At 38.7% G+C, this 17563-nt stretch overlaps 1 protein-coding gene across 6 annotated transcripts in view; it reads left to right on the plus strand.

Moving 5' to 3' along the window:
• The window catches only part of LOC106158767 (potassium voltage-gated channel protein Shaw), a 45121-nt gene that overhangs the window by 9002 nt on the left and 18556 nt on the right, over positions 1-17563 (plus strand). For 5 of the 6 annotated variants that reach the window (XM_024077631.2, XM_086993963.1, XM_086993965.1 and 2 more), the window contains exon 2: positions 5356-6661. In XM_024077631.2, coding sequence (XP_023933399.1) covers positions 6125-6661 — 537 coding nt within the window. In that variant the 5' untranslated portion in view covers positions 5356-6124. The remainder of the gene's footprint in view (positions 1-5355; positions 6662-17563) is intronic. The other variant, XM_086993964.1, reaches the window with a different exon arrangement.

Consider the following 17563-nt stretch of genomic DNA (forward strand, 5'->3'; position numbering starts at 1 on the left):
TATTTACTGACGCAACGGCATTAAGGCCCAGCAGGCATCAGACGCCATTTCGACGTCATTATTTACTTTATCGACGTTAATGGACGTTTATCAACGTTAAGATTACGCTTTATGCCGGCTGGAGAGCGTTTACCTATAACAAATAATAGACTGCAGGTCTTTTTACATTGAGCGTTTTATCTTGGCGATACAGATTCGCCTTATTTTCCTAAAATACAATCTAAATCTCTTAAAGACTTGCAATATATTAGAATGAATATTACGTAAAAAGGTCGCCCTTACGGAGCGAGAAAGGACTCTTCCTGTGTTGAGAAAGGATTTTAAATATGTTAAACAATAAGATACATCACACGTTGTGCAACACGACAATGCAGGTTTCCTGACTCAGGTTGTTGAGTGACACATTTTGAATGACAATTATTCCCAACAGACTTTATGAGTCAACCCCCTGTCAGTGTGATAGATTGCACTAACAAACCAGCCAACCAGTAATTAATGACTTAATTATGCTAATTAGGTGTTGGAGAAGAAAGCTAGGTTAGAAGTCAATGTGATTGACTCCTACAACAATCTAATCTTAGTGTAATTAATGACTTACCTGGTTTAAAACTATGGTAATGAAAAATTACGGGTGAAAGGTCAAAGGTGAATTGATAGAGGTGAAAGGTCAAAGGTGAATTGATAGAGGTGAAAGGTCAAAGGTGAATTGATAGAGGTGAAAGGTCAAAGGTGAATTGATAGAGGTGAAAGGTCAAAGGTGAATTGATAGAGGTGAAAGGTCAAAAGTGAGCTTGTAGAGGTAAAAAAATAGCATGTATTTAAAACTAACAACCGTCAATATAAAGTAACGTTGTTTAGTACAATGCGGGCATTGTGACCTTTTACTTCTCATATTGTTGTACTATACAATGTATAAACATGTGTTGTGATAGTCAGTATGTGGACAGTTTTACAATCGAATAAACAAATGAAAATTGCATTATGTCTGGTATACATTAAAATTATCGTGTAAAAACATTTCCGTTTTTATTGCATTCTTTAGCAACTGTATCAGACCAAAGGTGATAATAATAGTAATAACTCGTTTAGAAATGGTAAAAGTTAATTTAGAATTACAACCATAAGTTATTATTTTAAAAGTCCTTGGGTACAAATCAAGGTTTTGCTGTACACTTACTTTGATCATGAATAAATGTTAGAATACTTTAGAGGGTTGGGAGACCTGCTATGTAACGTACTTGTCGCTCTCCACCATCGTTTTCCGAAGATAAAAGAATAAGACAGATTGCGTCCGTGATAATCCATGACATATGTGATATAAAAATAAAAATAGCTGTTTTTCAATCTAGTTTGACAACGTTTCTTGTAATAGTAGAGATAGTAATTATTCTTCATATCATTATTACCGTTCCCACACACCATATAGGCCTACCATAATCCGAACTTAGTCTCGAAAAATACATGGTTATATCTTGCACACGTCATTCTAGAGTCTTTTCCAGATAATGCTCTCAAATCATTATTGCTTCATAGTGATTAGTGTTCGGGTTAACGACCTCAGATTTCGTTGTTACATAGACAGCCGATGTTTATTTGCAATCTTTTTAAAATATAAAATGGTTGTTGCACGATACGAAATTTTCAAGTATAGATATATGTGTGTTCAAAAAAAATCACCTACAAGATATTCTAATTATATCCCACAGGCCCGTAGCCAGCAATTTCAAAGGGGGGGTTCTTTTTCTGAAAAAGTGGACCTTTTACCATATAATCCCCATGTACCTAGGTCAAATTTTACCCAGAGTGGACCTTTTTCAAGCAAAAAGGGGGGTTCTTTCGAACCCCCCGAACCCCCCCTGGCTACGGGCCTGTCCCATAATTTTCACTAGTAGTGCTATAATGACTATCATTGATATTGAAAAATAAAAAAAAAAACCTTGCGTAACCTATTGTTTGACACTCTGATAGTTTGTTTAATAGATATAATCACCTACGTTATTATTACAGTCACCATCGTTATTTTCAGAATATAAACGATTTGGGACCAAACATTTTTAAAAAAACTCAGGAACCGGGTATTGGACAGTATTATGCCTTTGCATGACTTTTTTTCTCCACGTTTTAATTCCAATTTACACACAGTTCAAGAGAAATGGACGCTAATGATGAAACAGATAAGTGGACAAGAGATTTATGGACTGATAATTAAGACACAGTGAAAAGCCCCATGCACGCGATTCAGCTTGCCTTATCAAAAAACAGCTGTGGAGGAGGTTGGTGTCTTCCAATACGTTGACTGCCTTTACACATGGCATTAAAATTATTGGACGCAGTACATGAGATTAAGCCGATTAATAACGCATTATGGTGGCCTCAGGTAACGCTTTGGAACGGATTAATTGACAAAACATGCTAGTTATGAACTTAATCAGTGGTATCGTAGATCATGTGAAGAGAGAGTCTTGAAACCTTGTGTCTGGATTACTGACTGCAACGCGGTCAACTTGTATTCAGTGCGGTTGCTGTTATTAATGTACATTGTATAAATCAAAACAACTTATGCCATAATTATGACATGATGTACGACCTGGCAAATTTTCAATGAGTATTCCCATAGCAATAATCTGTAAAATATTTTCTATGTAAATTTTTTTTTCCAATTTTGTATACGTACCAATAGATGGCTTTCTAATGCTGCAGGAATGGTAACAATTATTGTGTGTACTACACAATGCACAGCGCCTAACTGCCTTGTTTATGAGCTAATGTAATCACGATAAATGTGATTTATAGATTCCCGCATGCATCATTTTATGATTTAGTGCTTAATGTTGTATGCAAGGTAGAGAATGATATATATTGTTCACGAAAGATTGAATTATATGGCGCATATATTATAAGATTTTGTAACCAACGCCAACGCCAACGTCAACGCCAACACCAAATACAGATGAGAAAGAATGAGGAGTATTGTAACATAGAGTCCGCCCTCCATTAGATCCTCACAGGTTAGGGTTAGCGTGACGTAATTGGGTCAAAATCTAGGGTGGGGCTTACCTGCGAAAACCAATGAAAACCGGGCTCTCTATGGTTGGTGACACTGGGCCAGTAACATAATCTACATTTGTTTAGTTACTGACAACTTTTTTTCTGCTCTGGACCAACCACAGATACTAAGAACCTAGCCCCAGTTTCACTAAAAAAAGTAAGTCAGTTCCCTGGCTTAGTTGAGTACGATTTCTACAAGAGTGCTGTTACACTGCTCCTGATTGGGGTAAGACGTACCCATGTGACCATGTAACCATGGTAATTAAGTTCTTAGCCAGGGAACCCGACTTAAGTTTTTTTGTGAAACCGGGGCCTGGCAATTCAGTGGGGTACGTAGTTGGCTACAAGTGTTTTTTTAGCACAGCCTGATTGAAACCACTTCTCCAAAATACCATCCAACAGTGGCTCAAGGTGTGGTTCGAGATAAAAAAAAAGAAAAAATGAAACCTCCTTGTAAAGAAAAAAACTTCATGTGAGATACCATTGCATGTTATATAAGAAAAATGGAGGAATTACATCACGGGGTCACGCCGGAGCATCAGTATGTAAAAATATATCTGTAATATTGTCTGAACAACTTGAACTCAGTATCACCTAGGATGATAGCATGTTATACGTGAGTTATTGATGGTATTCCACAGAAAACTATTAATAGAAAAGTCAGAAACGATCCCTGAAACGCGAATATGATTATATAAGCTTGTAGGTGATCTTAGCTTGAAGTTATTTTGGGCTATTTGCAGACGACAAATTAAAAGTGATAGCTATCTCTTTAAATTGCCGGGGTCTATTTCTGTAAAATAACGCACTTTTTACCGGCTTAAATCTAAAAACTTACCTACAAGTAGGTTTAGGCAAAGGCCAATTTGGGTGTATAATTTCAGTATGAATCATGTAGCAAATGAAAAGGCGGCGTCATGGGAAATAATGAACCATATCATTATGTGACACAATATGAGCCTTTTGTGAAAATGCCATGAATGTTTGATACAACACAAATGAAGGGTTGTCGGGTTGTGTAACATAATAATACAGCATGCTGCATGCTGTAACATTTACAGAGAATTTAATAATTTAGTTTATGTACAGTTTATGTATCATTTTCATTTGTATTTAATGTACTTCCACATTATCAGACAACGCATGAACACGAACAAATTCAACAGTATGAAAAAGTATGTAAATATTTTTTTTAATTCAGTTACAAACCATGTATATCATGATACCACGTTTTACTTTAACGATTTATCGGAGAATCCAATCCCATACTAAAGAGAGACGAAGTTTCACATTCACCTACCTCCCTCCCAACCTACCTACCTGCCTGCCAAATTACCTATTTGCCTACCTACCTGCCTACCTACCTGTCTACCTGCCTGCCTACCTACCTGTCTACCTACCTGTCTACCTACCTGCCTACCTACCTGCCTACCTACCTACCTACCTACCTACCTACAGGTACCTGCCTACCTTCCTGCCTGCCTGCCTACCTACCTACCTGCCTACCTACCTCTCTACCTACCTACCTGCCTACCTACCTACCTACCTACTTACCCATCTACCAACCCATCAACCTATTCATTTATCTGACTTTAAGAGACTAAGTAATATACACAGAGAGAGATAATAATAGCGGAGATATTTGACCAAACCTCCACAGAAAGTACCATTTGCAGCTCTGGGAACCCGATCCCAGCCTCGATCACCTGCCAGAGATACCATTCACCACATGTAATTGCTCTAATGTATTGACCACCTAACCCTAAACTGGAAAGTAATTGTCGTAATTGCTGAAATAACAAAAAAACCAACGAGCAGCGTAACTTACATACACAAGCGGTACTTTTATCTGTACCTGTGAGTGGAGCTTTAGCCTATAGATTTTACCTCTAACATCAAGTGGCCTGTTTGTTGTATGGGTTGGAAATAATTCATGTTAAAAAGGAGTAGGTGTTTTAAAGAGCTATTAATTGTTTAGTATCTGTATATTCATATGGCTGGATGCAGCGTGCATAGCATAGATTGTGACTCTCTGTGGTAAATAAGTGCTTTTAAACAGCTATCATGTCTATAGGACCAGCGTTCTGATGATGATATGCATTGATTATCGTTTATAATATACGAGATTTTAAAGCGTCTGACAGATTTGAAATGTCAGTGTGTGTATGGTGTATATGTCCATATGAGCATGTACTAGTGTGTGTTTTTGCGTGTGCGTGTGTGTGAAACTATAAACATATGTACGTAACTCTATTCTGTCGTGAATGAACATAATGTGAATAAAATATTTTGTGTCCATTGTTTCAGAAGAGGTCAGCACGGGAAGCGCTGTATAGGACAACTGTCCTAGTCCTAACGGGATTACGGAGAACATATATTGAGCAGGTTGACCTGAAACAGCCATCACCAGGAAAAGAATAGACCAAAGCCAGTAGCACTGCTTTAATTACATTTCAGTCGAAAATCAATTTGAAGATAAAATCGATACATACAGGTTGAAATTTTACAAAATTCATTCAGTTGGTGGAATTTTTATGGAGGAATTTTAAGCGCACGCGCGCGCGGGAGATATCCCGCTGATCGTCTGCTGTATGTTGTGTTGAACGTCTGCTCCGAGCAATAATGGACAGCGAGGATTGCAGATAAGTAGTGTCATGAGATTTCTGAGTGCTGGAAGTATAGGGCTGGTGCTGTGCCGCGTATACGTTAGATGGAAGGCAGCTAATCGATAAGTTGCCCGCACATAGGCGTAAGGCAGTAGAAACGACCAACAGCGATATATAGACTCCATAGTCACCGCCATATTTTTCACGGCAGCATCCATACGATAGAAATAGATCGTTATTTACTTGTTGAAAATGAGAGAAAATTAGGAGTGGAATTGCGTCGAGTGAGAGCGGGGAATCGTACCTAAAATGGATGTCACACAACATTTATATGGATTAATACCACTGTTATGTTTCTAGAAGGAATTCAGTGGAATTTCAGAGGAAAAATTGTACCTTCAAGGTGTAATCTAAGCTGAACGCCATTTTAGTGCTTTTGCATCGGCAAGTAGGGAGTGAAAACGTTCCAAATGGCTGGGTCAGATTTCTACGCCGGGATTTCAGACTCGGAAAACAGAGTCATTCTAAACGTCGGAGGGATACGACATGAGACCTACAAAGCGACCTTAAAGAAAATCCCAGCCACGAGACTGTCGCGTCTCACGGAGGCCTTGGCAAATTACGACCCCGTACTTAATGAGTACTTCTTCGATCGTCACCCGGGGGTCTTCGCGCAAATCCTGAACTACTACAGAACCGGGAAACTGCACTATCCCACCGATGTGTGTGGTCCGCTTTTCGAGGAGGAGCTGGAATTTTGGGGGCTGGACTCGAACCAAGTGGAGCCGTGTTGCTGGATGACGTACACGGCCCACAGAGACACGCAGGAGACTTTGTCCATATTGGACAGACTGGATCTGGACACGGACAAGCCGACGGCGGAGGACATTATGAAAAAGTTCGGACTCGAGGACGCTTACAAAGCGGGCGATCTCAACTGCTGGCAGAGAGTGGCACCAAAGATTTATGCCCTGTTTGATGAGCCGTACTCTTCCATGTGGGCAAAGGTAAGACATATGGCACATTGTCACAACTAATGCACTGTCACACCTAACGCATTGTCACACCTAACACAATGTCACATCTTACACATTGTTTTTCGTATATACATGTACTTTTCTATTACAAGGAAAATTGTCTATGTTATTCCGTCCGTTGAAGGCAAAACAAGTACTTGTCTGGAATTATCTGGTCATACTATATCGAAACAGGGTAACTTGAAACACTAATGTGACAAAAATGTATTTGGCTATGGATGAAATGACCAAGATGTGATACATGTAGCAGGTGGAAATATGCTGGTGTATGAACAATAAGAACAACACTTGCGTATTTGATCTGAACAAAATATGACACGTGTGATACGAGATTGGTTGATTTATACAGCATATGGATTATACAAACACTTGAACCTACTAATGTTTGATTAGTAAGTTGGCTCTTTTGAATCGATACAGCGAATACGGTGATAGCTAGTCTTACATCTGTAATTCTATATGAGAGTTTAATAAACCACCCGTACAAGCACCGTATAAATATGCAACCAAGAGTCTATTATCTCGATTAACAAACCAAAATAACCAAAACTGGAGCTTCACCGCAACATAGCTGGCAAAGTCAAAACGCTCTTAACATTTTGCTACATTCAGTATATTATTAGAGTAATTTTGTTTCTTCTGAAAATTCAGTGAAAGCAGGTTTTGTGTATTTTAATCGTTTGTGTACCAAATTAAATCTCAGCATGAAGCCAATCTTTTTTGGTATACGAAAGAAACAGGAATACATATTGCAGATTAAAAGACATTGGCAAACATTATATATATATATATATATATATATATATATATATATATATATATATATATATATATATATATATATATATATATGGCGCATGTACCAATCCAAATGTCCATATAAAGACGCAACCCTGTGCGTTAAGTATATTTGGAGAGTGTGAGATCGCGTAAGCAGCTTTCCGAAACTTGGAAAATAGACAAGCAACGCTGTTAACTTGGCATATGAAATGGCACGTGCGTTGCGTAACATTTTAAATGTTAAAAGTTTCGCCATTCATATTTGCTGGGTGGTAGGCTGTGGAAGTTGGCAAAAAACAAAAATAAAAAATCAAGGCACAAAAGTATTATTACGCACAATTTCTGGGAACAATTTCCACTGTACCATGCCTTTCCTAACATTAAGATCAGCAATTTTTCTCCCTGCTTTTTGCAGAAATTTGAATGAGGCCATTGCAATATACGTGATTTGCAGGCTATCTAAGGACCAAGTGTACATTTGAACTTACAGTTGATCTCTTAGACTAATCAGCAATTATCCGCGATCGCTGTAAATGCTCTCTCTTCACCTGAATGAGATGCACATATGTGAAAAGCGTGCATGTTGTCAAAGAGACTTTGTCTTGTATTATCATGATGAGTGTAGTTCCTGGAATTACGTGAAAATTTCCACGAGGAGAACACATTATCGGGACCTGTGGGCTTGCAGTTATTATTATTTCTTTTTATATAGCAAGACGTTGGAGTTGTTCACGTCTTTCAGAATGCACAGCTCTTGAACATCATTATTAACCAGCAACATTAACTGTTATACCATTACCGATTACCGCCGCGACGCCTTAATATTTTGTCCCCACTCCCCCCTTCTCTCTCTCTCTCTCTCTCTCTCTCTCTCTCTCAGCGATTGCGTCTTACCCAGCATTAATATTGTACATGCAAGTTGAACCGTGCACTATGTCTTCCTTTAATGGGTCTCACGAGTGCACGAGAACTCCTATCCCCTGATTATCATTACCAGACCCATGGGGGCCGGGGAAGACTTGGCCGCGTAGACTTTCATTGGAACTGGACTAATTATATTACCACGGAGCCCAGGGAAATGAGATATTGCGTCCAAAGGTTCTGCATCGTGTCTCTGTATGATTAAAAGAAAATACGGCTCGATATCCGGAATTTGAGCCGCGATGCTGTCATTATTATGATTATCATACGACAAATAGGTACGGCGGAGAGGGATCCATGCTCTGGTTTGGTGCGTAGGGCCACTGTTTATTAAAATACGTTTGAGATAATACGCTGTCACTTGAACGATACATGCCTACGTTTGAGATAATACGCTGTCACTTGAACGATACATGCCTACGTCAGCAAGGGGTGTTCAAGTCACATATTACGAGAAGGCTGCAATTGCATATTTTGACTTGCATACCGAGAAAATGTGCTCGAATTTAAACGATTAAGAAATATTGAATAAAAAAGAACAATTTATTCTATGATTAAGCCAAACCAAAGCTATAAGATAGTACCTTTGCCCTAAAACCGGCCATTATTTTACCTAAATGTGGCATACGTGTTGCATGCCATTTCATTGCAATATAAATAGATGTATGTGCATAGAACAGTGGGTTCCGTCGCCAATTGCTGCATCCCATTGTGTTTCTGAAACATGGCAATGGCACATAAAATTGATTTGGTTATGCCTGGGTATGTAAACATCTCCCATGTCGCTGTAATAATCCAAGTGCCATATTGTAGACAAGTCAAAACAAAATCACAATGCGGGCGAATATGATAAGTCGATTATGCATTGCAGCAAAATGGCGACCATTGGTTTCTTTCGAGCATGGCAAACGGATTTGTATACGGAGTCGTCGTTAACTTCTAACCTGCTCATAGCTTGGGTTTAATTTGTCAAATAATTTCATTTTTTTTTTTGTCGTTGTTGTTGTTGCAGAATATTCACTTAATAAAATCTTTGTGACAATGGCCAATATATAGGAGACACTCTACCGTTTTTAACCGTTAAATATTAAGGGGCTCTGTCTGCCCTGTAGATAGTGATACAGCCTACCCGCAATATATGGTTTTATGTTGAACCATTACTTATATGTAGATATACTTGCACTACGGATATCATTAAAAAGCCATTAGTGATATGATACGGGAGGAGGTAAAGTTGACATTTGAATAATTTTATTCAATTATTTTTAGGTCGCTGATGAATTGAATGCTATGGGGGCAGTTGGGATTATTAATTGTAATCACGAAGCGGGCGGAGTGGCTTTGAGTTGGGATTTTCAAGTCTATTTTGTATATACACAAGTATTTTAGAATGATTCAATGCCATTGATAATGACTAGGGAAAGAAAGAAAGAAAGAAAGAAAGAAAGAGAGAAAGAAAGAAAGAAAGCGGCATCATCAATTGCCAAGACATAAAAATCCGACATTTTGTAATATTTTATTTGCCAGTAGTTTTTTAAGTGTTTTACATCACATCAGCCACCACAATGCATGCATATACCGTACCTGTCTGCGTATACTTGAATATGTATTTACGATACATAATTGAACGCCACAAATCATCATAAGCTATTACTCCGATGATATAGAGGGGGCAGACGCGGCGTAATTTACTTCCTGTGGCACTGGCAGTAAATCAAAAGGCTCTGGAAACTGTTCTCTTCTCCAAACTACCGCGGTTCATTGAGAGCCATAGTCTACACAGGTGAATGTGAAACACGACAACAGAATGATAAGTATTTCTCTTCCTCTTTCATCACTCCTTGCGATTGATGAGGTACATGCAGTGCTTTTCGGCTATCAGTTGTACGACTAATTCAAAGAGGGGATGTTTAACTTTGATATCAAAACGTATCGTGTGTTTATAGACGAAGATAGACCCTACTTTGTAAAACACGAAAACACAATGACTAACATTCGAAACGCCCTTCATGTGTAGCTAAAATAACCTCAGTGTTTTCCCAAATAATGAAGTATTATTCGGAATAGCCCTGTCAGTTTTATGCCGGCATAAACCATGCGGTGCGGTTCCTGAATGCCACGTCTCAATTGATTCCTCCCTGACCGTTTTATGTTCAAAATGCATTTTAACAACGTATTTTTGGCCTCTGGTATTAAATGCCTTTCTGTGGTTTGGGGTCTTCCTTGTTTTAATGTGGCAATCGTGGCGCATGTACGGATATGATAAGACTAATAGGTTGCATTATTTTCGCACCATTTTATAAAAAACTCCGATTGCGGCAAAATATATTTATACAAGCAAAAAACCTTCTTATGGAAAGATGCCCCACTCTGCACAGCGATTATCTTAATTTGCTCCAATACACGTCAAACATATTCGTCATATTAGCTCTGTCTGAGTTGAGTTGGAATTTTTTGCATCAACGAAAAGAAAAAAAAACAGCTACAGAATGCTCTCCACACGTTGAAATATCAGCCAAAGGCAATTTTCTCAGGTATCAGTTTCCTTCTTGCACCTGTGCGTTCTATTCCTTTTAAATTCAACATCTGCTTCATCGTGATTGTCTGCATTATAAGAAGATCAATTCCGCTTATATCTTATTCTAGGATTTATCTCATATGTGTGTGTTTGAACCTTTATTTCTTTTATGTTATACTCAGGTGAAATAGTTCACCTTTACATCGTGTATACTGTAGAAGTATAATATGGCTCACAAATTAAGTGATACATTAAATGAAGTCCAGTAAAGTTGGGAAAAAGTTATGGGTTTGATATTTTCAGTGAAAGGAGGGTTTCGTTCGAGCTTCGTGCTTGCAAGAGAGAGAGAGAGAGAGAGAGAGAGAGAGAGCACTTGCATTTCAAAAAGAACATTAATCTATGTGTGCGTGTTTGTATACCTGTTTGCGTTATTTGTATGTGTGTTTGAAGGTGTGTTTAAGTGAGTGTTTGTATGTGTGTGTGTGTTCGTGTTTGTGGGCGATCGTTAGCCTCTCAATCACAAGAAGCACGCATTCTCATTTATTTCAATACAAAAACACGAATCACCCCATAAATATACACACACCAGAAATGTGGCAGTAATTCCACTTTATTGCTTGCAGGCAAAGCAACATTGGCCAAAGGTCCCGGTGCTGAAAGGCCAAACGGTTAACTACTGCATAGTTTACATATGTCAAAGCACAGTATATATACAGTGTATCACGCCGTACAGATGAGTAAATATTTACTGTTCCCAAGCAAGAATTCGATAAGATTGAATAAGGAAGTTAGAACGGCCCACTTCACCCCGAGATGCTGTACACAAGCCAAAGCCAGATGCCTGATAACGATTTCGTTCACAGATTGGCGCACAATATTCAGCTGATTAGTTTGCTTTTAAGAATCTTTCTTCCTCAATAATTTAGGTCATACCGCAATAATTAAGTGGCAAGCTGCACTTTCGACGCTCTGCCTAATGTACGATTCATGAAATATAGATTGGTGGTGCTCCTGCCTTATTCCTCCCTTCGTCTATCTCTCTCTCTCTCTCTCTCTCTCTCTCTCTCTCTCTCTCTCTCTCACGAGGACACACACACACACTTTTCATGTGATTTGACATTATTTCTTTATTGTCATTTGCTTTCACATATTCGATTATTTATCTCGCTGTGTGTGTGTGTGTGTGTGTGTGCGTGTGTGTGTGTGTGTCTAAGAGAGAGAGAGGGGGATAATTAAAGAGAGAAAGATGAGGATGAAAGAGAGAGAGAAGGGAGATAGGGAGGAGGAGGAGACACAGAAGAGAAAAGAGTGCAGGAACGGATAGACAGACAAATCATCGCTCTCTCTTTCTCTCTCTCTCTCTCTCTCTCTCTCTCTCTCTCTTCCGTCACTTTAAATCTGACTCAAATGTTAAGAAAGTACCTTTTAATGGCACTAAACACGCCTTAAGCACGCTGCTAAAAGCGCATATAGAGACAACATCAATAAGAGATCAGTTTCATAAGTAGCTATGCAACATAAAAACTCAGGGGGCAAACCCAAGGTGTCAAATGCTCCATAAAAGCGGATTTTGATCGCGTTTTCCACACTTTTCTCTTGATACATCTGATGGTCATTTTTTTTTTCTTTTTCTTTCGTTTAAGGGTGGGGTCACAGGAAATATTTTAAATTTGAGATTATCTTGACCCTGTGAAACTACCAGGTACTAGTTCCCCCTCTTTCACTTTCTGTTCCTTTCTGTGTACTCTCTGGGCAATAAGAGGATCAGCGGAGAATGAGACCCTCAGATTGAGGGAAGGCCTTTAACGACTTCAGAAAATAGATTACGCCAAGAATTAGGTGAATTTAAAAATCAGTTGCAAGAAAGTCAGGGAAGCTTTCCGTCATTTTGATGAGAGAGTTCTCAGAGAAAGAAAGGGAATATGATTCAGACCATGGCCACGTGCTCAGCCACAGAGATCGAGGTTCTACAGTGATTGCTCAGGGAATGTTTTCACCGTCAGATGCGCTGTAGACAATTCCCAGTGAAAGGGAATAACAACAGCAATTCAGATGCTAATAGCAGTACAGCATGGCAATTAGTACACTTACCTGATTAACGGATGTCACTGGCAAGTGACAGACTTTAGTATTAGTCTTTTCAGTGTTAGCTAAGAGTTGACTGTTGGTATCCAAGGTACATTGCAGGTTTTCGAGCTCACATTGTGAATTTTTAATAGTAATAATTGCTATTGGGTAATAAGTTTTTGTTTTTTTTTTGTCTCTTAGGAATTGATATTGAAGCTTCAGATCAAATTATCAGATGACTTGCTGATGGCGTTATTCTGCCATTTACATGTGAACTTGAGGGTTTGACATTAGCTAACAATGATTTCGGAATGGACATTTGTTTGTCGGAAGAGAATTTAGAAAAATTTCTTTCACTTTGTGCAATTAAAAAATGCAATTCTAGACCAAAATGTGTCTCGGCCACCAATAAGATATGTACCAAAAGAAAAGGGGTAATTAGAATGATTATGGGTGTGAGCACTTGACCATCCCCCCCCCCCCAATCATTCAGGAACGAGGATATAAACATTGTCAAAGATATGGCCTGCAGCATTTCAGTGTCAGGGTACTCAAAACGGATTCCATCATATAGCAGTAAAGAGAGGCTTTCGAACTTATGCAGGTTACATGTGAAAGTACCACCATTGAAAAGTGCCTGTGTGGTAGGAAAATGTATTGCAATGGCAACATCAGTCACGCCAGCCAAGTTTATGTTAAAAGCAACATACAGATAACCAGAACAGAGAAAAACATGGACAATGCAGCAATCACAATATCGCAACGGTGAACAAATGCAGTCGACAATGAGAAATCATCTACCATGCACAATGTAAAATTGGACTTATGCCCCCAATATTGTCTTGGAATGTGTTCATGGGACTCTCATTGAATGTCAAGGCAAACGTCAAATTATCGAGGGTCAGTGACCATACTACTTGTTCTATATACTTGCATAGAAAAACTCAAAGGCCACTCAGTGCAGTTATTTCCAGAAAACATAACAGCCATTGCATGTATGTCAACCACAACCACAAAGGGGGGTCTTGCACAGTTATGACATGAGTAATAATAGCAGTTTATAACAGTCTGGTCGGAAACTTTGGAAACAGGTATAGAACTACCTTGTTGCCACGTCAGTGGGATGAAAAAATGTACTACTTGACCAAATATCAAGAATCGTAGGTCGTCACAATCGGATGCTGCAGCCACAGGTATTAGGCTACATCAACAGGGGGACTCCATACAGGGGACATATTAGCCTCATACGCCAGCATACGGCTAACGCAATATGACACTCAATATGTAGACTTAAACAAAGAGGGCATAGATAATTTAGTGGCATCAGAATTGGGGTGGATACAATTTTGTTAATGCACCATATTGCTTTTTCTTACCGGGAATACTAAATGCCATAGAACAACAAAGAGCGGAGGCAACTTATATTGCATCATGAACGACAGCCCAACTTTGGTTTCGACAGGTTGAAAAATATTGGCATGGCGCCTCCTATACGTCTTTTCGACAGCCTAAACTTAGTCCCTGAGCCGTTTCGGTTGGGCCACACAGAGTCCACTGATATACCAACTACTGTCAGGTTACTGAACCTGCACCTCTATTGCGAGAACTTGTTGCTGCATTTGAGTCTGAAATGGTATAATTTACGCGAATCACAAAATTCGGTTTTTTTGATACAACGGATTTGCACCTGTTACCTCTTAACCATTCAACACCTCTCTTTTGAACTACAGGCAAAACGCACTGTATTCGATTTGCACAAAAATTTTAGCAAAAGGTAAGGTGCATACTTTTGGCCCTAAAATTTGGTCCGCTTCGGTTAAAGATAAACCCATAGCAGTCCACTTAAATTAAGGTAGTCATGGTCTGAAAAATCAGCCATGCCTGTATTCTTATAAAACATATTTGATATGATTGGATTAGTGCTGGTTCAGCTTGCGTTACAACTTTCAGTATAAAAGTTCATAGCAATTTTGGCCTAAAGTTCTTTTGTATATCTCGCCCCTGAATATGGGCCTAGCTTGAAAAGGTCATAGTTGCTTTTATTGCATTTGAATCTCTCAACGTTCACGGTAAAAGGAGAGAGAAATGGGAAGGTTTTTCCTCGGGCAGATGTATAGGGAGCGCAGAGTTTCATTAGCCGACAGTGGCTATAAAATGTACTATAAATGCATGTCTGTTAACAGATGTAGATCGATAATATGTCAAATATCACCAACTCCCCTGTAGTCAAGAATAAATTATATTATATTATATTATATTATATTATATTATATTATATTATATTATATTATATTATGACAGTTTAGTACAGCAAAGACCTCTTGTCTAAGCAAGTTTTCAAATCAAGCGGTATAAATAAGCGATACAGCCGTACCTATAGATCCTGAGAGGTTTTAACAATTGCACTACAATGACACTAGGTTCGTTCTAGTATATAACGAAGGGAACCTGGCTGTTCTTCTACCAGCAATAGGAAAGTAAGACGTTACCGAGATTTCCTATGATAACAAAGCTGATACCCTTAGACAAGTTAAACATTTTGTCTCTCTTTTTTATTTACTCGTTTATTTCTTTTATTACCTATCCCAGTTTCGCTCAATTTACAATATTTATGAGCATAGCATGCCAACACAGCCATTAAACTATAGATGTCGTACAGCATCGTTCTCTTGCTCAGTTTAAAGTGTGGAACTGCTCGAAATATCTGCTGATAGGCAGTGAGGTGTCTCATATGCGGGCTCCGTGTCCGCTACGCATGTCTGCTACCAGCAGTCTGGCACTACAGTGATCAGATAGCGCGTCTGTGTTGCCTTGGGAACAGGCCTCCTGTCACTTCAGATTTACCTTGGAGGTGTATCTTTTACTGGCGTTAGCGATAGACAAGATAATATATTACATCACATCGATGGGAAAGGTCTCCTAAATTAGTCTAGGTTTATACGAAATCCGCTAAATCCCTAAATTGAAGTAGAATTATCTGACATATATGTAATCCAGCATCAAGCGATTTAGCTAGAAAAATAAAACGAGATTTGGAAGTTTCGGAAAAGAGTGGGATCAGAAATTATTACATACAAACAAGTGACGTGTGGCAGCGAATAAAAGGTGACAGAATTTATCAACCGATATTTTTTAGGTTGTCCCCTTATAAGAAATGTAGAATTACCGTCTATTACATGCACATGTACGCAACATCTTTCGTGTGTTACTTTCGTATTGCTTTCTAAGAAGAAATCCCCATGGAAATGAGTTTCACCTTTATAACTCAAAGGTTAGTCACACATACCTCACGCAAATTTTCACAATTTTCTGGCCACGCGGTGGCAACGGCCTCATTATAGACTATCTTTGTTAATTACCATTTGATTGGTCCATTGAGTTGACTTACTAGATGACAGGTTCGAATGTCAACTGTTTACGATTCGTATAACAAACAAACATTTCAAAAAATGAATGTGAATTTCAAATGAAAAATTCATGCTACGTAAGTTTGAAAAAGAGTATCCATCTCTCCCGACTTCATTCTCTAACACTAATTCAAAATCTTTAAAAAAATTAATCAAATACAAGAAACCAAGTTCAGCCGCATAGGAAAATGGAATTGCGGAACATTACCTTATCCCTGCGGTCTAAACCCTTACCCAAACGCAATAAACGAGGGAAACCAAACGCGCAAATATTTCCTGATTAAATAATTTAGGTGAAACCGTCCTACATTCTTTATATTAAGTTCAAAAATCTAAAGGGCAAATTGCGTTTGCCACTCGGCAGGAGTTGTCGATTTCGCACGCTTGGTCAAAAAGCATCACACGTTGTCTTGTTGAAACGTTGGATCCTGCACTCTAGGCTCACACCTTGTGAATTAGAGGCAAATATCGATTTTTGCACTTATCTAAGTGTAAGTAAGGTCGAAGAGGCCAACCATTAGCAATTTCTGGCAATTTCTGGAAACTCCCGCTGCGCGTGGATCCGACAGACGCTGCAGTTAGATTCTGGGATATAAGTGAATTTGTTTAAAAGCATAGAGTGGACAGAAATGACGCAATTTGCTGCCTTTTATATCAATTTGGCGTGGTGGGGAAGTTTGAAATTGATACATAATGGGTCGTTACTGTCTTTGTGGGTTTTCTTTGGTGTGACAACTGTCTGAAGAATGGTGTTCCATTGGTGCTTTTCTGCTATTATTGTCTTTCTGTTTCTGTCTGATTTTTTGACAGTCTGTTTGTCTGTCAGCCCGTCGGTCAATTTTATTTGTCTGTTTTTGATTTTTAAGTGCCGGTTGCTATACATTGTAAAGAATAAGTTGAAGAGTTAAACCACCACTTCGATGGTGACTTCTAAGCATATGGCGACAACCATTGTCCAAACCCTGGGGATTTCGTCACCCGCCACTTTAGTTGTCTATTGAAATCAATCTCTCTCTCTCTCTTTTTTTTTTTTTTTTTTTTTTTGTATGAATCAGCACTCTTATTACTTTTCATGTAAGAGAACCGCTGAAATTCAGACCGCGTATTTCCCTAATCCACACATACGTGAAGTATCCTTCACCTGTACAAGAAACATGTCGCATATGTAAGTGATCTATA

Source organism: Lingula anatina, chromosome 8, assembly GCF_051362555.1.
Source record: "Lingula anatina isolate TDL-2025a chromosome 8, LinAna3.0, whole genome shotgun sequence".
Taxonomy (NCBI): Eukaryota; Metazoa; Brachiopoda; class Lingulata; order Lingulida; family Lingulidae; genus Lingula; species Lingula anatina.